Source organism: Taudactylus pleione, unplaced genomic scaffold, assembly GCF_031769625.1.
Source record: "Taudactylus pleione unplaced genomic scaffold, aTauple2 ptg000198l, whole genome shotgun sequence".
NCBI classification, from domain to species: domain Eukaryota; kingdom Metazoa; phylum Chordata; class Amphibia; order Anura; family Myobatrachidae; genus Taudactylus; species Taudactylus pleione.
In genome coordinates this window covers 12,912,471-12,935,086 of record NW_028284600.1, presented here as the reverse complement: position 1 = coordinate 12,935,086, position 22,616 = coordinate 12,912,471, and the positions used below count along the sequence as shown (strand labels likewise).

At 47.0% G+C, this 22,616-nt stretch overlaps 1 protein-coding gene across 1 annotated transcript in view; it reads left to right on the top strand.

The window, feature by feature from the left end:
• PDE6C (phosphodiesterase 6C) overlaps nt 1–22,616 on the top strand; it is a 106,272-nt gene that overhangs the window by 71,041 nt on the left and 12,615 nt on the right. Inside the window, exons 19-21 of the mRNA XM_088476984.1 lie at nt 559–633; nt 3,937–4,020; nt 15,580–15,736. Coding sequence (XP_088333110.1) covers nt 559–633; nt 3,937–4,020; nt 15,580–15,736 — 316 coding nt within the window. The remainder of the gene's footprint in view (nt 1–558; nt 634–3,936; nt 4,021–15,579; nt 15,737–22,616) is intronic.

Genomic DNA, 22,616 nt, shown 5'->3' with positions numbered 1-22,616 from the left:
TTGTTTTTTATCCGTTTTCCAGTGTTTAAAAACATATAATTGACTGTCATTTGCTCCCATACATTACCAGGTATACATTCCAACCAGCCACATTGGACAGATATCTGACAGATAATTGATTAGTGTATGCCCAGCATAAGATGTATCTATTTTTGTTTTTATTTCAGTATTTTTGTGCATTTTTAAACATTATTTTTTAACAAGTGGAACCGAAAGCCCAAATCTGCTATCCCAGTTAATCCTTACCACACTGGGCCAGTTTGGAGGGACAACTGGTTATTGCTCTGCTGCCATGGCAATATTTAAAAAAAAAAATTGCTGCGATAAGGGATTCTATTTTTTTAAATCAGCTATCTTGCCACAAAGTTACTTATTTAAAACGGCAATAGTATTATATGGAAAACATGCTTGGTCAAACTCTCACCTTAATAAATGTAGCCCTTAATCTGCAAAAGGGATCATTCCGAAAAAATTTACCTAAATCAGAAAATATTTTGCATATAATGTTTATATTATTGTTCCAATACATTGAATAAAAATGAAATTATTCACATTTAGGTTGCCCTTATGGTTGCAAATGAATTCTGGGAACAAGGAGACTTGGAGAGAACGGTGCTCCAGCAACAACCTATTGTAAGACTACAACACTATCATGTTTATATTATATTATATTACATACATTGATGTGATGAATACATTATGGTTGTGTGGGGATGTGTTCATAATCCCGACCGCAGGATTCTGGTGCTCAGAAACACCTGTCAGAATCCTGGCGCTGGCATCCTGAAGGTAAGTAGCGGTGTTAGGGGGAGGGTTAGAGTTAGGCACTAGGGGGAAAGTTATGGTTAGGCACTAAGAGTTAGGTTAGGGTGCAGGGAGGTTAGGTTCAGGCACTAGGGGGTAGGTTAGGTTTAGAGTGTGGGGAGGGGGAGGTTAGGTTCAGGCACTAGGGGGGAGGTTAGGTTTAGGGTGTGGGGAGGGGGAGGTTAGGTTCAGGCACTAGAGGGTAGGTTAGGTTTAGAGTGTGGGGAGGGGTAGGTTAGGTTCAGGCACTAGGGGGTAGGTTAGGTTTAGAGTGTGGGGAGGGGGAGGTTAGGTTCAGGCACTAGGGGGGAGGTTAGGTTTAGAGTGTGGGGAGGGGGAGGTTAGGTTCAGGCACTAGGTGGGCGGTTAGGTTTAGGCATCGGCGAGGGAAGGTTAGGGTAGGGAGAGAGGGAGGTTTAGGATACTGACCGACAAGTGTTGGTACTCTAACCCTGTCGGGATGCCGATGTCAGGATTCTCACCGCCGGGATACTGAGCACCTGCATCCCTTACCTAACCCGGTTTTTATGGTGGTGTGGTTTTTATAATGTAGTATGATATAGTTTTAGCATTACATAGATGTCATTATGATGCAGTTTTAGGGCTCATCTGCGGCCCACGATCTTTGGAAACACTCCCATGAGAGCAGTCTCCACCTAATTTTGTGGGTTGGAATATGAGCAGGGTAGAAACATTCCAGCCTACTCCCATTTTAGTAGCACTCACCTTATTCATTTAAACTTATATTTTACCCTAAAATACTGTTCAGTTTATCTTCATTTATGTTTTAAATTAATTAAGAGAGAGACAATATTGGTACTTTCAGGTGGCGTCTGTGTATACTATAAAGCTTTTTATTCCATGATTTGACGTAGAAATGAAAATCTGTTTTCATGATGAACGATAACTGGGAAATGTAAAGCTAGTCCCATTATAAATATGGTTCCAACCTCTGGAACATAACAGATTGCAGAAATGTCAAGGCTTTTAGCTGGGAAGAAAAGACCGTACACAAATTCGTAAAGGAGGGAACACCATTGTAAATACGCTCTGTTTATATGCGGTAAACGACAAACGAAATTAGCAGCAGCTACAGAGCGCTGCAGAGGAAAAAAATCCACTCCCTGAATGATGTCATGGGGCGGGAGCCAGCCCGGATACTAATCATGACGGCTGCGTCTGCAGATGGAAACTCAGTGGGCGAGTCTCTTCCACTCTCAGTCACACGGATTTTGTGCACTCTACGGCGAATTCTCGCATTAGCATAAGAAAGTAAGAGCTCCATGGCAGTGTGGAAAAGCAGCCACAGATGCAACCAGCTCAGAATCAGAACATTTCAACTCTTTGTATTATGAGCCTGTGTTATTTTTTAAAGAAAGAAAAAGAGCTATAATGTAACTAGTCAACCTATGTTGAAATCTCAAAAGATACACAGCTACAGATTTTTTTTTTACAACGTCCCATACACTCAGTAGAGCTATTTACAAAGCACAAAATGGACAGAGACACGAAGTGCCTCAAAAGCACTTAGTTGAGGTGTAAGGTTGCTTAAGACTAAAGGGACCTATCCATTAGCAGATAAAATGAACGATTGAACGATATATTGTTCAATCGTTCATTATATCGACTAATGGATAGGCCTTGAACGATTACAGATGCGCACTCCCGCGGCCGATAAATTGCATCTATCATCTCTCCAACATATTGGTCAATTATCGCATATAGCTGTACGATCTTAGCAATATCGTGCAGTTTATATGTGGTAAACGACGAATGACGAAAGAAATTAGCAGCAGCTACAGAGCGCTGCAGAGGAAAAAAATCCACTCCCTGAATGATGTCATGCGATATCGTTCATCGTTTGCCAAAATCTGTTATGTACATGACAGATATCGTTCAGCACAGCCACCGGAATTTTCAAGGAATATTTTTAGTCTTTCATCGCTCAGAAATACATCTGCTAATGCATAGGCCCCTTAACAGGGTTTTTTTTTTTTTTAAATCGTATATCTAATGCGATCTGGTCGCAATGTTATCGCCCAAGATCGCATTGCTGGGTGCGATTTTACTGGTGGCATGTATCAACTGGCAGCCGCAGGGACAGAGGGCCTGATTCAGAGCCGGACGCTCTGACCAGAGAGCTCGCTCTGAATCAGGGCCCTCCTACCTCAACTTGGAGCGGCCTCTTGGACGCTCGCATAGCTGTGGGTTACCACCCACAGCTATAGCAAGCGTCCATGATGATGGTCGCGATGGTCACGACCATCGGGCTTGCGACGAGACCCTGCGGTAGGGTCTCGTGGCCGCAAGCCCAGGAGTGATTTTGGCTCTATCAGAGCCAAAATCACTCCCACTGACATCACTAGTGATGTCAGTGGGGCCGGACCCAGACGGTAGGCGTTCCCATGGGAACGCCTCCGTCTGGCAGCCACGCCCCCGGCACGCCCACCAAAGGGGGCGTGCTGTCAGTCACCATCGACAGCACACCCCCTTTGGTGCGAGACCCATAACGACAGCTTGGCTGTCGCTATGCGGGTCTCGCACATGCGCACGACGGAGCTCCCTCCGTCGTGCGCAAGCACATTAGAGCACCATCGACCCGCTTGCGAGCGTCCTACGCTCGCGAGCGGGTCTGAATTAGGCCCAGAGGCCTGTCCCTGCGATGTACTCTGAGTGCGGCTCAGTCCCGCTGACCTTACATGTCTAGGGTGCGGAGCTTCTTATGTGAGTGACAGGTTGACACGCAGAGGAAAGCAGAGGCCTGGAGGAGAGGGAAGGGGCGGCCACCACTGCCGCCGACTCCACCATGCTAACAAGTAAGGCGCAGGGTCAGTCTTGGTCATGAGTAGTCCTGGCCGGGACTGAAAAAGATATCCTTCATTTTTATTGTGAACTCTGTGGCGCCCTCCAGCAGTGCCCTTAGGTAGCCGCCTACAGCTGCCTAATGGTAGCACCGGCCCTGAGGAGAATACTTATATTTACTCATTTGCTTCATAGCTTTCATACAACAGTTGCCTGACTCTTTCCTCCGCATGCATTATATAAAGCTCTGATTACATACAGCTGCCAGTTGTAATCTGCGCCTGGACAGTGTTTGATACAAATTCATTTTTCGTTGTCTTTTTCTTTCAGCCAATGATGGACAGGAACAAGGCTGAGGAGCTGCCCAAGCTGCAAGTTGGTTTCATTGATTTTGTATGTACATTTGTGTATAAGGTAAGTTGTTCCTACAAGAGCAGCACAGCTCCTATTGCAGATCACCTGATATAATGACTGGTTAGAGGGTCTCAGAATTTAGGGCAGATTCAGAGGTGGGAGTAAAGCAAAGAAAGCAGGTAACTTTGTATCTGGCACAGACTAAGTTGCAATGCCAGGGGTGCGAACATAATGATTGTGTTTGCATGCGGTGTATGGGATCGGTATGAAATACGGTTCAAATCCCGACGCCGGAAGACCGGCACCAGTGAAGATCCCGACAGCTGTAAAGGTAAGTACTAACTAACCTAACCCCCCTCTAACCCTAATCCTCCCTTAGGGGTGCCTAACCTCAACCTCCCCCCCAAGAGCCTAACCGTAACCCCCTTGTAAGTGCCTAAACCTAACCCTCCTTCCCCGTAGCCTAAACCAAAGTCTCCTGGGGGGGTGCCTAACCCTAACCTCCCCCCTGGGGTGCCTAACCATAAGCCCCCTTCCCCTAGCCTAACCCTAACCCTCCCGGGGGGGGTGCCTAACCCTAAGTCCCCCCCGGGAGCCCCTAACCTATCCCCCCCCGGCTGTCCGCGCCAGCCTTACCTTCAATCGGTATGCCGGGCGTCGGGCTCCCGGCGTAAGTAAAATGACAGGCGTTGGGAATTCAACGCCTGTCATTAGACCCGTGCTGGGATTAGACAGTCGGGATGCCGACGGTTGCCATTTGGACCGTCGGTATCCCGACTGCCACCCCAGTGTATATACTGGCAGATTTGCATGGAGCTCACAATGCTGGACAGCTTTACTTTTTACACTGCAATATAGATTTAAGTTTGGGCATCTAACTCTCTCTCACATGTTACATCTCCCCCACCTGCAGTGCAGCATGGTTTTGCAAAGGTGAAAAAGTAATTGCTCTTTTTTTTTGCTTTGTTCCCAGCTGAGAATCATCCCCTTTATGTAAACAATCCCAAACTGTGACTAATAAATCTGACATCATCCAGTCTCTGATTTTTATGTAAAACATATATTTTAAATTGTAAGTACAGTAACTATCAATACTGTAAAGCTATACTTTTAAGATGCATATAATACAAGTGCTGCTACCATTAAGTAAATCTAGACAGCTGCAATGGGCATTCATTTGGTGTTTTTAATGCACCCGAAGTGTTTCCACACAGAGCACCGACCACTGAAAGGTGGACAAGTCTCCCGGGGATTGAGGCCACCTGGCTGTGGCCGCCCACTAGCGAGCCCCGCCCATTGCCACCCACAGACCCGCCCACTTCTGCCGAGCCCTGCCCCCCGCAGCCAAAAGCGGGCAACAATGCTTCAAGCTTGCATTTCACCTGGTTTTAAATAGCCACATAACCTGTCTGTGTAATTCATGAGTGTCCCGTTTAAAAGGATAGTATGATAAGCCTTCTTATACTGCATGTGAAACTGTCAGCTGCTGCTCCTCCATGGCAGTATTACACTTGGGGGTAAATTTACTAAAGTGAGAGTTTTTAGAAGTGAGTTTTAGAAGAGATGTTGCCCATAGAAACCAATCAGATTCTACTTAACATTTAACTAGCACCTTCTAGAAGACAATAGCTAGAATCTGATTGGTTGCTATGGGCAACATCTCTTCTAAAACTCACTTCTAAAAACTCTCACTTTAGTAAATTTACCCCTTGGAGTGTGGTTTTGGCTATGATGTTACAGCATACTTACCAACTTTAATCATCTCCTCTCTGGGCTTCTGATCAGGTGGCAGCTGATGGGGTAAGGTTTGGACTATTTGCATTATAATGTTCCACACACTCACTGCAAAATTCCGCAAATCGTGCATCTACAAGAGGGGGTGGTGCCAAATGGGGTGATTCTCACATAATCACATCATACAGTATTGTCCCTGCCCCCTCCCCATGGCAATATTCTGCCCACTTCATTAGGACATGCGCCCAAGGTGCCTTCATTAGGAAGTGGGAAGGATGCAGGAGAACCAACCACTCTTCTGGGAGACTTCCCTAAAATTCAGGAGTCTCCCAGAGCTTCAAGGAGAGTAGGTAGGTATGTGTTACAGACAGGACCTAAACTTCCAGCCCCTTCTGCCTGCTAAGGTAAGTAGCGGGGTTGGAGCTACTGGATACTAAATTTCTTTTAATTCTTTTAGTAAAATGTACTTAGCGATGCAGTGTTGTCTGAGCACATTTGCCAGCCATTGAGACAAGTAACTGCTCATTGTCGTCATTCCTCTAAGGATGTGATATCATAGTATTATTCATGATCGTTATCCTCCTACTGTTCAAATAGCTGCTGTCACTGTCATTGCAGATGTACTACACCTCACCACTGCTGGGACCTGAGATATTGTGCTCAATGTCTGCCAAGGTGTAACTAAATAAATAAAGCTCTGAGTTACTATCGGATAAGGAGATGATAGTGTATCAGAAATGTCACCTGAACTGCAAATATGGGCTAGTCTCATATACCTAGAAAAGGACAGTTTGGAAGCTCGTAATATAATTTGGGCTACGGTACTTTTCTTCATGCAAGTCATCATTCCCAGTAAAGCCACTGACAGTATATATATATATATATATATATATATATATATACTACAGTGGGTATTGCGAATTGAGAACAAAAAAAGAAGTGTATTGTATTTATACTTGCATCAGTCAGTACATTTCAACAAATACACAAGTTATATTTTATAGTTATTACATTAAATTGTCTATTTCTTTATTACCGGTTACTCATATAGTGCACACATATTCTGCAGCGTTTTACAGAGAATATTTGGCCACTCACATCAGATGAGATACACTCTATATTTCCTACCACATGCTCACACACATACACATTAGGGATCATTTTTGTTAGGTGTCAAGTAGCCTACCAGTATATTTTTGGAGAGTGGGAGGAAACCGGAGCACCCAGAGGTAACCCACACAAGCACAGGGAGAATATACAAACTCCCAGGGCCAGATTCAGGCTGGTGGTGCCCCCAGGGCAATTAAGTTGTGGGGCCCCCTCCAAGCCACACAGAGCATATTAAGTGATGAGGGGGCTCATGCAGTCTCCCCCTTCTCTGTTTACTGCACATATGTATGGCGCAGTAGCCATTTTCCCAGTGACTTTTATACTGCGCATGTGCAGATCGCTGGGAAAATTGCGGCTGCTGCATCTTCCCAGTGATTTGTGCAGCACTGCTATAGAGAGGTAAGTATTAAAGAACATGGGTGCAGGATATGCGGTATGGGCCCCCTGGACCCAGGGTCCATGTATACTGGACACTCTGCACCCATTATAGATACTTAATTGAATAACATCCAAGAGGCTGAAATCTGCTTTTATAAGACTATAGACATGTCAAATATCAGTGGCCTCTACTTCTTACCGACCTCCGTCTGCATTCCAGAGTGCTTCACTATTGTTCCCTGTGTATGTGACCTGGTGTGCGCTAATGCCCCAGACCTTGGCTAACCTTCACCATCATTGTGTCTGCTCCTTGTCGGTGCTTCGCCCTTGGATTTAGCATCTGCCATGTCAACCAATTACACCAGATGGCTGCAAACGGCTGTCTTCAGGCAGCCAAGCCCATAATCTATTTGCAGGGATCCCATGTGTAGACCAGGGGGATCGTTAAACTTTGTGCCTTGACACAGCCTGCACTAACACTGGATAACTGCAAAAGGATCACCTCCTCTTGAGTCTGGCACAACATGTTATATTTGTTGATGATTGCTGATTGGCCTGATCCTACTTCACCACAAATTTTGGCAAATTGTGATCAATTCGCAAATGAATTCATGAAGTTGCAAATTTCTGAAAACTTAATTGGTTTGTCCATCTCCAAGATGAGTATTGGCTCAGCCCGCAAAATAGCTGATTCCAAAGTGTGTAGACGACAGGCGCACTTTAAGTTATTCAATATGAGGACTGGATTGGAAGGGTGTGATATGTATTACTGGTGGACGCATGGCCGGCGGTTCAATTCCCGACAGCAGCTACCCGACAGCGCTGGAAATCCCGATCGTCCTAAAGGTAAGTATCAACTAACCTAACCTAACCCTAACCCTTCTTAGGGGTGCCTAACCCTAACCTCCCCCCCTGTGCCTAACCCTAACCCCTCCTCTAAGTGCCTAAACCTAACCCCCCCTTCCCCGCAGCCTAACCCTAAGTCCCTCGGGGGGGTGTCTAACCCTAACCTCCCCCCGGGCGTGCCTAACCCTAACCCTCCCTCCCCCTAGCCTAAACCTAACCTCCCGGGGGGGGTGCCTAACCCTAAGTCCCCCCTGAGAGCCCTAAACCTAACACTCCCCCCCCGCGCGCTGTCCTCTGCGGCGCCCGGCATCCGCTCAATCGGGATGCCGGGCGCCGGTCTACAGACATCGGGGAAATTACAGGCGTCTACATATAGACGCCTGTCATTTGTCCCTAGTCGGGATAAAGCAGTCTGGAAGCCAGCGGTCGGCATTTAGACCGTCGGGTTCCAGACTACATCCCGATTGGAAGTAGCAGCAAAAGTATAATTTTTACATTGTTGTCAGAAATCGATTAAAACTTTGGGGGCCAGGGGTACTCAAGACGGCTGAACCCCCTATGGTCTAAAAATAACATTATAGTGTCAACCTGCACAAAAGAGTCCCAGGTGAGGAGCCAGTCACCATGAAGATAATCCGGCTCTGCTGCCTGAGGTACCATCTTTCCAGCATGGGTATGCACAGCAGATAGCAAGGGATCTGGGTCACTGAAGATATTTTCTGAATGATGGTGCTGCTGATAGCAGGGATGGGGGGGGGTGGGAGGAGGGCATTGCACAGCACACAGAGGGCCTGATTCAGAGCCGGATGCTATTTGCGGACGCTCGTTCAGAAAAAGGGGCTGGCTATTTAAATTGAGCGCTCGCTCTTTGCGGTCTTTTGATGCCTCTATGTCTGAGCGAGCGTCTGAAATATGCGCTCGCTATTTTGTAAAGACGCCCCTTGGCCGCTCGCATCATACGTCATCTCCGCTATTTATTAGATTAATCGAGTACATCGAAAGGTATATGAACTGCTCGCAATTCTTGTGGTAGCATTTTCCTACCGCAATCATGCGAGCAGTTCAGGCTAAAATACAACCAAGTGACGTGGTCGATGACGCTGCTTTGTTAATTATGCACACCCTTAAAACGCCCGTTTTGACCGTTTGGCACGCCTGCGTTCGGATCTCCACTCCCCGTTTTCAAGCACCTTCCCCTGTTACCACCCACAAACGCCTCATTCTGTCACTCAAATTAGCAGGCACTCGCTATTTTGCGAGCACACGATTTCCGACCGCACTGACTGGTTGGCGCATGCGCATTACAACCCTTTCAAATCCATGATTCTGGTTTGTGGGCCCGATTCAGATTTGGGAATAGAGTAAAGGCCCCCATACATCAGCAATCGATTGTGGCAATTCTGCAATTTGCAATCAATTGTGTCTAAAAATCTGCAATGTACGGGCTTCACAGATCGCAGATTGCAACCAAAAAGTGATTGGAATTGTTACATTAGATTGTCCAACATGTTGGATTTCACAGTTGGTTTGGGGCTGTAGATTGCTAGTGCATGGACATGATCAGCAGATTTGTAGACCGTTACCAGTAAAATGATGGGCCTTTCAAGATTGGCAGATCTATGGGCCTGATTCAGAGCCGGACGCTCTGACCAGAGCGCTCGCTCTGAAACAGGGCCGGCCTACCTAACATTGGAGCTGCCTCCTGGCCGCTCGCATAGCTGTGGGTGACCACCCACAGCTTATGCGAGCGGCCAAAAAAGATGGTCGCGATGGTCAAGACCATCGCGACCATCGGGCTTGCGACGAGACCCTTGTGGTAGGGTCTCGTCTGCCGCAAGCCTGGAGTGCTTTTGGCTCTATCAGAGCCAAAAACACTCCCACTGACATCACTAGTGATGTCAGTGGGGCCAGACCCAGACGGTAGGCGTTCCCATGGGAACGCCTCCGTCTGGGAAGCCACGCCCCCGGCACGCCCACCAAAGGGGGCATGCTGTCACTCACCATCGACAGCATGCCCCTTTTGGTGCGAGACCCATAACGACGGCTACCCCGTCGTTATTCGGGTCTCGCGCATGCGCACGACAGAGGCGTCTCCGCCGTGCGCATGCGCATTTGGGTAACATCAACCCGCTTGCGAGCGTACAGCGCTCGCGAGCAGGTCTGAATGAGACCCAGTGTTTGCTGCAAGCGATCTGCAAATCACTGAAAAATATCTGTAATGTATGGGTGCAGATTGCTAGATCGGAAATCCTAAAACCGGGCAACAAATCTTCAAATTGTTCAATTGTGGTTTTCAAATTGCTGATGTATGGGGGCCTTTAGAAAGAACAAGTAACTGTGCACCTTTGTAAAACCATGCTACACTGCAGGTGAGACAGATGTAAAATGTGCAGAGAGATTTAGATTTGGGAGGGGTGTTTCCAAACTGAAATCTAAATTGCAGTGTAAACATATTGCTGTCCAGGTTTTGTAGGCGACATGCAAAAGCAGCCAGTACTTACCCCGCATGCAAACAAAATGTATGTATTTGCACCAGAGGCGTAACTAGGGTCTCTGGCGCCCAGGACAAAATGAAAAATGGCTCCCCCCTCCCAAATGTGTCCGCGGGCTGAACACCAAAACTGGGGACAACATGACACGACACGGTTTCTCGTCACTCTGGGAACATTCCTTTCCATTCCAATTTGAATCCCATGTATGACTGTACTTTAAATTAAGGAGAATGTGAAGTAGCTTGATGTAGTTAGAATTCACAGGCTTTCACTGTAGTAGCACATGGCTCCATTGGTAAGGTGACCGACTACAAAGCATGAGGTGCTTGGCTTGAATCCTAGGTATGACTGTTTTAGATTAATAAGAATGTAAAGTAGCTTCATAAAGTTAGAAGTCATAATCTTCCCTCATAATAGTAGATGGCTCCATTGGTAAGCTGTCTGACTGCAAAGCATGAAGTGACAGGTTCGAGTCCCAACTACAATTGTGTTTTGAAATGTGAATATGACTGAGTTGGGGAGATGTGATCAGATGGTGGGACTCACAGAGCAGGAAGCTACATTGCCAAGGGACGTTTCTTCTATAACGGCAACTACTGGATATATTGCACAGGGCACGTGCCCTGCTCGCCCCGTCAGTTACGCCACTGATTTGCTCCACTTGCATTGCAACATGGTTTGCCCAGGTACACAGTTACTTACTCTATGCCCAACTCTGAAACAGGCCCTGTATCTGCATGTAACACAAAAGCCTAAAATTTGTTATGTGTGTGCTATGACTTGCCTGACACCTCAGTAAAGAGCTCAGTTGATTAAAATATGGGAACAATTTCTGTATAAACAGATGGTTTACTTATAGATCACAAATGATCGGGCTCGCCATTCAGTAGCACTTTATAAAAAAACTTCTTTTCATTATGTAGAGCAAACATGGGAACTTGCAGCTACTGTAGACAAAGCGCTTATTGTGAACTGTAGCGCGCAGCACAGAGGCCATTTTATGATGTTTATAGTGATATTTGCACAAATGTGCCCGTTTATAAAAGAAAGTATGCGGATTTGATTGTATATTGATTGTGGGGTGTATATGTAGTATCTTTTGATGGAGGTTCATTTTTTCCATGTGAGTGATACAACTTACACCATTTACCCATAGTGACACAAGATGATAGGTTTTCTGAGTGTTACTGTATCATCTTATTGCATTACAGTTGGTGAAATAAGCTTTCTTCCTGACCATTGTTTGTTGCTGCCTGCCCTGACCTTACTGTCCATTTTGACATGAGTTTTTCACCCTCTAATTTGTTCTGTCTATTTGTGTACGACTCGGCCCACCTCCCCTCTATTGTCATTTGGTCAGAAACTAAGTTATGTGTACCTGGGGTAAATAAGTTTGAATGAACACAGGGGCCTGATGCAGAGTTAATCATAACCTGGCCGTAACTTCTCTCACATGTAAATAAGTGCGTATATTCGCCCGTGCATGTACGTGGTGCACACGCCTAGCATCAGATACATAGCCAGCATCATCAGGACACACCTGCGCTACCCTGTTTTTGGTGTAAAAGATCCATCTGAAAACAGGTATAGTTACACTTCCATCCACCTCTGCATAACCTGCAATTCCACACTCACGCTGTCACTGAACTTGGTCTCCGTGAAAATGTGCTGTTACATCTCTTCAGTCCCAAGTGGAGACGTGACTAAAATGCACGCCACGCCATGCCCATACAGTACTTGTGCACACTTGGTTCTGGAGCATAGTGCGAAAACACTTAAGATGCGTTCTGCAAACAGGTGTACTGTCCACGGCGCTCAGCATTGACCCCATTATGTTCTATGGGAAAGGGTCTGCCAAAGACCATGACTAAGGAACACAACAAGTGTTGTCCTATATGCGGAGCACATATAGTAAATAACAAGCTGAAATGTTACTTTGTACTGGTCATTTTAAAACTGTAAAAATAGATATGAAATCAAATTCCAGAAAATAAAAGTAAAGCTAGACGGCTGATCTCCCTTAGGGGCTTATTCATCATTACATAATTATCACTAGTGATAATTATGTTTTAAACTCGCTGCAAGTTTAAAAAATCTTTTGGAGGAATTCATCATGCCTCACTAACAAAAATATCACTCCCGAGTGATTTTCCGGAGTCAGCTTTTTGGAAAAGTGATGGTGAGGTATCCATAAGGATTTTCTCACTGCATCTGCCCCTCCCCCCTCTCTAGTCCGCAGCTGTCTTTCACCCCAGACCCCCACCCACAGCCATTGGTGTCCATCCCAGCCACCCCGATGCTTCTAGCCTGTGGAACTCTCCCTGGGCCCTCCCCCCACCCCCACATCCGCCGGTGTCTGTCCAGGCCCCCCCTGGGGCCTCCAATGTCCCATCGGCCCCCCCCTGTGGCCTCCTGTGTGTAACCAAGGATATTAGATATGCTTAACATTTTTAAATAACATATTTTGCTGTATTGTTTTATTACTTGTAAATAATGTACAGTATATGTACACTATATAGTTACAGTATTATGTAGAGATGAGTGGTTCGGATTCTGTGGAATCCGAACCGCTCCGAACATAGGGGATCGGAGTCTACCCAAACCCTGGGCCTGATTCAGACCCGCTCGCGAGCGCTGAGCGCTCGCAAGCGGGTCGCTGGTGCCCTAGTGCGCATGCGCACGACGGAGGGAGCTCCGTCATGCGCATGCGCGAGACCCGCATAGCGACGGCCAATCCGTCGCTATGGGTCTCGCACCAAAGGGGGCGTGCTGTCGATGGTGAGTGACAGCACGCCCCCTTTGGTGGGCGTGCCAGGGGCGTTGCTGCCCAGATGGAGGCGTTCCCATGGGAACGCCTACCGTCTGGGTCCGGCCCCTCTGACATCACTAGTGATGTCAGTGGGAGTGCTTTTGGCTCTGATAGAGCCAAAAGCACTCCTGGGCTTGCGGCAGCGAGACCCTACCGCAGGGTCTCGTCGCAAGCCCGATGGTCGCGATGGTCTTGACCATCGCGACCATCTTTTTGGCCGCTCGCATAAGCTGTGGGTGATCACCCACAGCTATGCGAGCGGCCAGGAGGCCGCTCCAAAAATAGGTATGAGGGCCCTGATTCAGAGCGAGCGCTCTTGTCAGAGCATCTGGCTCTGAATCAGGCCCCCTGTTCGGGTGTTCCCCGCCTGACTCGGATCCCCGTTCAGGGCCGAACGGCGGCCTCCTGATGTCGGATTCTCACGAGAGAATCTGACGTCAGGGCTCCTCTAGTGTAGGGCAGCACAGACGGTGTAATGGTTAGCATTACTGCTTCACAGCACTGAGGTCGTGGGTTCGATTCCCACCACGGCCCTAACCGTGTGGAGTTTGCATATTCTCCCTGTGCTTGCGTGGGTTTCCTCCTACACTCCAAAAATATACTGGTAGGTTAATTGGCTCCAAAAAACATAAAAAATTAACCCTAGTGTATATGTGTGTGAGCATGTGATAGGGAACATAGATTGTAAGCTCCACTGGGGCAGAGACTGATGTGAATGGACAAATATTTTCTGTAAAGCACTGCAGAATATGTGTGCGCTATATCAATAACTGGTAATAAATAAAATAAAAAAATAAAAAAATATTGCAGACCGTTGTGATAGCAGTCTGCCCTACACAGACACAAGCACACAGCCGCCAGTGGCAGCTGTGTGTTTGTAATAGCAGCCAATGAGAGTCAGGCAGACTCTTCCGGCTCCCTCCTCGCGCATAATACAGCAGAGCAGAGTGGACGACGGCGGCAGGAGGTAAGTTTTTCTTTTTTTATTTCTGTGTTTGTAAGGGGGCGCTACTGGGGGCATGCTAATGGGGGCACTGCTACTGGAGGGCATACTACTGGGGTGCATACTACTGGGAGGCATGCTACTACTGGGGGCTTGCTAATGGAGGCACTACTACTGGGGGGCATTACTACTACTGGGGGCATACTAGTATGCATGCTAATGGGGGCACTGCTACTGGGGGCCTGCTAATGGGGGCACTGCTCCTGGGGGGCATACTACTGGGGAGCATACTACTACTGGGGGCACTGCATAGGGGGCCCTACTACTGAGAGGACTGCATAGGGGGCACCACTACTGGGGGCATTGTGTAAGGGACACCACTGCTGGGGGCATTGTATAAGTGGCACTACTACTGTGAGCATTGTATAAGGGGCATTACTACTGTGTGCATTGTGTAAAAGGGTCACTACTGTGGGCATTGTGTAAAAGGGTCACTACTGTGGGCATTGTGTAAAAGGCGCACTACTGAGTGTCGTAACATAAATAAAAGACACTACTTTATGGTGTAATGTGAATCAGGGGCACTATGTGCGGTGTAATGTGAATAAGATTGTGCACTGTGACTCCTTGGGCCGTAGCCCACTTTGTAAACAAGTACTGTGATTCTGCTGGCCGTACCCCACTGGGTGGGTGCACTACTTTTCATTTCTGCCACTGCTGTGTGGCAATGTGTCATAGATGTGCTTTATACTGTGGTGTCTGTGCCGCTGCTCTGTCGCTTAGTAACCACTCAGCTCACTGCAACCTTTGGCCAATAATGGTGAAAACTATAATTTAAACTGTGAGGTGGTCTAAATTGACTGTAAATGACTGGAAATTAAGGTCATTGAGGTTAATAATACTCTAAGAAGAAGAAAAAAGCCCAATGTATGTGATTTTAGCTTTTTTTTGTAAATTTTTGTAAAAAAAATCCAAATCCAAATCCAAAGCCAGTCACCGCAGTTTAGCAAATCCAAATCCAAATCCGGACGATGAATTAGAACCAAATCCAAATCCAGAAAAAATGGTCCGGCGCACATCGCTAGTATTATGTATGAGATGAATGAGTAGCGAGATGCTCTGACATCACAGATCTTAGAGAATGGAAGAGACAGAGGTTCCTGCCATTGTGAATCCTCTCTACAATAAACATAGGAGTGAAGGGACAAGCACTATCCGATCAGAATACAGTGTGATCACTTTGCTCCTGGATGTTGGATGTTAGTGATGCTTAGAATGAATCTGCAATGTATGTTTTTCCTTCCCAGGAATTTTCACGGTTCCATAAAGAAATTACGCCTATGTTCGATGGACTTCAGAATAACAGAGTTCAATGGAAAACACAAGCCGACGTTTATGAGGAAAAGATGAAGATTTTAGAGGAGCAAAAGAAACTACATGAAAATGATGTGGGGGTTAAGAAAGGTAATCGGTGATGTCTCTTTTTATTCTCTACATGATATTATGGTAGAATATGGCACTTTTAAAATGTGCCCAATGTAATACCCAGGAACAGCTTAAACATACCCATCACCTATGCAGATTGGAAGCAGGCATCTTGTAAAATTAGGGGCAATCCAGTTCCTATTGTTTAATAAGACCCGTCATTGCACCAATCCTGCTACTTCCATTATGTTCCTTTTTCCAGCAGTGGCTACAGGTGTAAGCTTATGTTGACCAATGCTTACCAATATGCCAATATGACTAGCACTTTACAGCGACTTTATAGAACAGGGATACACCTACCTGTACAGGACATAAGAGACCATGGCGATTAATTAATCTCCCTGTCCCCAAATAGTGAAGAGGCACATGGCAGAATGTGTCACTATATGTGTACACCTTATGTGCATTGGAAAGAGGAGAGGCGTCAAAGTGGGCGACCATGGAATTGTGCTGCCAGATCTAAGGATCTCCCCACAGCTCATGGTGATGGTGTTCTGGGATTGGATCTGTCTTGTTACTGCTTCATGGTGAATTATTATAAACTCATGCCTTGGCCCAAGCTGCGTACACAATCCAGATTCGCTTTAATATAGTATGATATTTTAACAATTCTTGGGAATAACACTAAACACTCTTCAAAGGGATTTTTATGTCACACCTGAACTATTTAAATGACCTATTCCCAGCAACTGCAGTAGTGGTGGGAATGTGTTACTGCAGCTTCCTGGTCCAAGGAGAGCAGAAATATTAAAATTGGCCTAAGTCACACTTGTACACTATTGCTGCCTCAGCTGTGGATTTGCAAAAATATGCTAATACAACAGGCGCAGAAAGTTCTATTGAGACACCCCCCTGAGCCTTCGTAACGGTCTCCATCTGCGCACACATACACAGCATTGGACGCTGGTCAGGCAAACATCAACTCCTTGTGTGAGTCCATGGTCACTTTGTTACCTCCCACAAAACATTTGATTCCTGTCAATCACTTGCGATTAAATCCTCGCTGCAACCGTAATTACAATTCAATTGCCACACGTGTGTATTGTGACAGCGAAGCATTCGCAAACCACCGATAAAAACTTCACTGCGTAAACCTCGGAACAACGTACAACTCTCTCAGGCCCTAGCTGTGGCAAAACAGACACATTTAAATAGTCGATAGTGACCATGTGTGGCAGGGGTTCCCAACCACGGTCCTCAAGGCACACTAACAGTCCAGGTTTTAGGGATAGCCATACTTGAGCACAAGTGACTTAATTAGTACCGCAGTTATTTTGATTTAACCATCTGGTCACAATCATTGATATCACTAAAACCAGAACTGTTAGTGTGCCTTGAGGACCGAGGTTGGGAATCACTGATGTGTGGGGTGTTGAACCACTGAACTTCTTAAATGCCACACCCCAGGTAAGTATATTACATGATATTCTATATTAGACTTGTTACATTTAATAAATTCTTCTGAAACTATATTTTATTGAATTTAGGTGCAGTTTAAAGTCAGTTATTTTTAATCTTAGGATATAATTACTAATCGTTTAGTTAGTTAAACCTTTTCTACACACCTACTGTACTTTATGAATTAATATGTCGCAGATCGATGTTAAAATATTGTTGCAAAATATAAATGCAACTTAAAAAAAGGGTTTCATTTTAAGAACAAGGATGTATTAAGTGGATTAATTTCACTTTCAATTAAAATTTACTTTTGACATCATCTCACTAGCAACTGTGGAAAAAACAGGAACCAAGTAATTAGGCTTTATTTCTGAAGCAGCGGCTTTTGGTAAATTTAAAACAGCAATCACAGTCAGTGTAAAGCTCGGCATTACACCGACTGCCCCCTGATTCTGCCGGGAGCCTCTCGAAAATCGGGTACCGCTCCCGGCCCCCCGGAAAGGCAGACAAGTCTCCCGACTCGCCCAACCCCCCCACGGTAATAGAAACCCCCACAGCAGGGGGGGAGGGGTGGTGACACGATTCGTGCAGAATTGGGTCATCGTGGCCCCACTCCCTGCTTCACAATGCCATTAATTTCGGCATTGTGAAGAGGGGGCGGGGCCACGATAACGTGATTGTTTGGTCATGCCCCATGCTCCACCCTCAATGCTGCAGCGCCACGCCCCCTTTCTGCCACGGCACGCCCCCAGCCATGGAAGCTTGACAGCTCCCTTCCGGAAGGAGGGAGCTGACAGTCTGCAGGCAGTGGCGGGCTGGGCCGGGGGGCAGGGTGCCATGTGCCCCCCGGGCTGCAGTGTCATGCGGGCCGCATCCAGTCTGTGTCACTGTGACACAGACTGCACCTTGCGTGTAGCGCTGACCGGACGGAGTTCGGTTAGCGCTACACAGCACAAACACACAGCCGCCGGAGCCGGCAGCTGTGTGTTTGCTGTAATCAGCAGCCGCTGAGAGTCTGTCAGACTCTCATCGGCTGCTGCTGCTCCCACTGCGGGAGCCATCTTCCGGCTCCCGCAGTGGGTAATGGGAGAGACGTCCTCATGGCGACGTCTCTCCCATAATGCAAAGCGGCCAGAGGAGCCGGTAGAAGCGTCGGGACCAGGAGCGGGAGTTTCAGGTAAGTTTTTTTTTTTATTAAGTCTCTCTCTACTGGGGGGGGGGGGGACTACTGGGGGCACTACCAGGGGGGGATTACTACTGGGGGCACTACCAGGGGGGTGGATTACTACTGGGGGCACTACAAGGGGGGACTACTACTACTGGGGGCACTACAAAGGGGGGGGACTACTACTACTGGAGCACTACAAAGGGGGGGGACTACTACTACTGGGGGCACTACAGGGGGGGACTACTACCACTGGGGGCACTACAAGGGGGTACTACTACTACTGGGGGCACTACAAAGGGGGGGCTACTACTAGGGGCACTACAAGGGGAGGGACTACTACTAGGGGCACTGCATAGGGGGGAGGGGACTACTACTAGGGGCACTATATAGGGGGAGGGGACTACCACTGGGGGCACTGCATCGAGGGACCACTGCTGGGGGCTCTATATAAAGGGCAATACTAGGGGTACTGCATAGGGGGGAGACTACAACTGGGGCCACTATTTAAGGGGCATTGCATAAGGGTTACCACTATTGGGGCACTGCATGGGGGGTGGACTGCTACTGGGGGCACTATATAAGGGGCACTGCATAGGGGGTACCACTATTGGGGGCACTATATAAGGGGCTTACTACTGGGGGCACAAGGGGCACTACATAGGGAGGATCACTACTGGGGTCACTACTGGAGGCCTGCATAAGGGTGTTCTCTCCTGTGGCACACGGGGGCACTGCATATGGGCACCTTACATTAATCCCATATGGACCCGCCTCCTCCCTGAAACACTTGAGGGGGGGCGGCACCATAGCACGCACGTTCTTCGGGCACCCTGGCTACACGCTACTCCTCTGCCAGGGCCGCCTGCATGTATTTGCCCCCAGGCTAAAAGTTGCCAGCCAGCCCCTGTCTGCAGGTATGGCTTTACGCTGAGTGCCATTTTAAATTTTCACCTGCAACCCGCCTGGAAGTAGCGGCTTACCAAAACTGCTGCTTCGTAAATAAAGCCCAGAGTGTTTGAAGGTGCACCATATAGAATGGGAAAGGGTAAAATAAGGGAAAAGCATACACATATTTGCCAATTTTTTCCCCATCCCATTGTATTGACCCACGGCTATACGAGCGTCCAGGAGGACGCTCCATTTTTATGGAGGGCGGCCCTCATTCAGAGCGTGCGCTCTGCTCAGAGCGTACGGCTCTGAATGAGGGCCTTTATTTGGTATATAACACCTTTATAAAACCTGAAGGTATAATTTCTATTGTTAGTGTCTGTCACTTTTAGAAACAAAACTTTTTTTTACAGACAGTAATAGCAAGAGTGATACCAGACAATATGGAATATCAGAGGCATGCCAATTGTAAATTAGGAACTTCTAGCACATGTAACCCGGACATTACCCAGTTGCAGATTTAGCCTAGGAGATTGGCTTCACACAAGCAGCACAAGAAGGGCCCAATCAGCAGCCTAAATTAGAATTACACAACCTAACATTTGGGTGAGGCAATTAAGATAGGCGAGTAAAAGGATTTAGATTAGAGAGTAGTGCAGAGTTTCCCAAAATTCGGTCCTTAAAGCTGGGTACACACCTCGCAGATATATATCTGCAGATGATGGTTGTTCATATACACTGAACACCCATCATCTGTCCGTGGGTCGCCGCGACCCCCTCCACGCTGCTGCAAGTGAATAGGCTGTTGGCTGATCGCCCGTACACACAGCACAATGGACAGATATATCTGCAGCACAGCCGACGCGATACGTCTGTGAACGACATCATTCACATACATATCGCTGGTACACACTGGCTGATGGGAATACGATATATATTGGCTTTTCAATTGATCGCCCAATATATCTGCCAGTGTGTAGCCAGCTTTAAGCTCCTTAACAGTTCAGGTTTTAAGGATAACCATGCTTGTGCACAGATGGTATAATCAAACTGACTGAGGTACTAGTTAAGTCAGCTGTACTTAAGCCATACTTGCCTACTTTTGAAATAGCATTTCAGGGAGATTGTGAAAGCAGCACCTATGAGCGCGTGTTACAGTGGGCGTGTACTGCTACATCTGAGAGGCGTGTCATAAAATTGACATATCCAAATGTAAATGAGCCCAAAAGCAGTTAGCAAGATCCAAGGACGTCTTTAGAGAGGAGGGGGCCCGTGTGCATCCATCGTCACGGGCCCCCTTCTCTCACCCCGGCAGCCGACTGATGCGGCTGGCTGGCTGGCCACCGCAGAATAAGACTCTGGGCACTAGAGTGTGCCCAAAGTGTACTCCAGTGCCAATTTTCCAGCGTTTTGACCAGCGCTGAGAGACCAGACGTGGGACCTTGGAAAGGTACGTTTTAGAAAATATGGGTGCCATAGGCAAACGCAAGGGGGGTTTCAGTCTGCCTGGAAACCCCCCTCCCCAGCCCACACCATGACCACAATAGAAATAGTAATATAATAGAATGTTACTAGTGCTGTATGTTCTTCCCAGTATCACAAATGAAGTAATTAGTACCACCTGTGGATCTTTTAACATGTCAGTCAGTAATAAATAACCTGTGCACCAACTAGGAGATCTGGAAAAGATGCACTGTTAAGGATGTGCTGCTATAGAGCCCAATATGTACATATATGTCCAGGGCAGTGCTAGGTTCTTCTGCTGCTCCTCCAGGCTCCCGGACTTGCTCTAATACTCTGGAATGGTGTACACATCTAAAGTAAAACCATTCAGCTCAGACAGGATGGTCTTACTGCCACATATAATGGCTTATTGTGATCGCTGGTCCTCTATATGCTGGAATTATGACACACAATACACTTTGTATGACGCATATTAAAGCTGGATAAGTGCTAATTATACCCTCATGGACTGGCCACACTCACTCTAAAATCAAGAATTTGGAAACCCCCCTCTAGAAATCCTGCGTTTGCCACTGGGTGCAGGGTGTGCGGTGTGGGCCCCCCCTGGACCCGGGGGCCCATGTGCTCCCTGCACCCATTATAGATACTCCCCTGGTAAGATCTACTTGTTAATGAAAACACACTAATACTTTTCAGAAAACGCATGTAGCCATAGGGATCATTATGCCTTATAACCAATGCAGGGAAATTATACTAATGATCTCATTTGAATGTATATAGCTCTGTTTTTTAAATATAACAGCTTCATAATTGGGGTAAGGCAGAATCAGGGAAATTACTAGACTCTTCAGGGAGACTGCTATTATTTCAGGGAGTCTCCCTGACAATGAGGGAGAGTTGGCAACTATAAGCATGGATATCCTTAAAACACGGACTGTTAGGGTGCCTTGAGGACAGAGTTTGTCAAGAACTGGAGTTTGGTAAAGGATACTGGAGAGGAGTTTTGTCTGTGGATGCAAGGGTTTGGGAATATGAAGTTCTTACCTGTCTGGCGACCCAGGAAGGTCTGAGCTGGAACGGCGAGTCTGGTGGTATAGGGGTTGTGTCTGTAGATGGGGAATGTGCTGCCAATCATAGCTTTTATCTTTTTTACTTTACTATTATGGTTTTCAGAAGTTACCCACGACCACCTCCTCCTTCCCCCTTACCAGGATTAGAATTCCCGTTTACCACCAGCTCACATTAAACTGATGACGATCAAGGTCCCAGTGCAAAACTGTTGGTGCTTGAACCTCGAATGTGATCATTCTGAACAGGCGTAATAACGACAGCGAGAGGCAGGCCGACACAGGGCTCAGTTTGTGGCCTACACGGGCATCGCACCCTCCATTGTGGGAACCCATGAGAATCATAGATCTCAAACGTGCAGCAGATGGTATTCCAGGGAGGACAACCATCATACAGATTAAGGATAGATGACAGATCATGTGACACTTAGATTTCACACCAGGGAGGACAACCATCATACAGATTAAGGAGAGAGAGGGATATATAACTTTGCAATAATTTCAGTATAAATGTAGTGTTACCCTTACATTTCTCTCATTAAAAACAAACACACACACACACGAGGCTGGAACATTTAGCCTTCTGGTGGCTATATCGCTATTCTGGGTACCATACTTGCCTACTCTACCAGAAGGTGCAGGAGACTCCTGAATTAGGGGCTAGTCCTCCGGAAGAGTATGCGGCCCTCCCGCATCCCGCCCATATCCTAACATAGTGGGCACTGTGAGGAGAAAAAAAGTGCAAATCCCAGATAAGAGTCATGTAATTCTATAAAAACACATCACATTGGCCCTTCCTCCTCTTTATCTACCCCTGATCAGCGACATTCCGCACAAGGGGGCTGGGCCTATTGATGTGTAACACTGGGCCCTG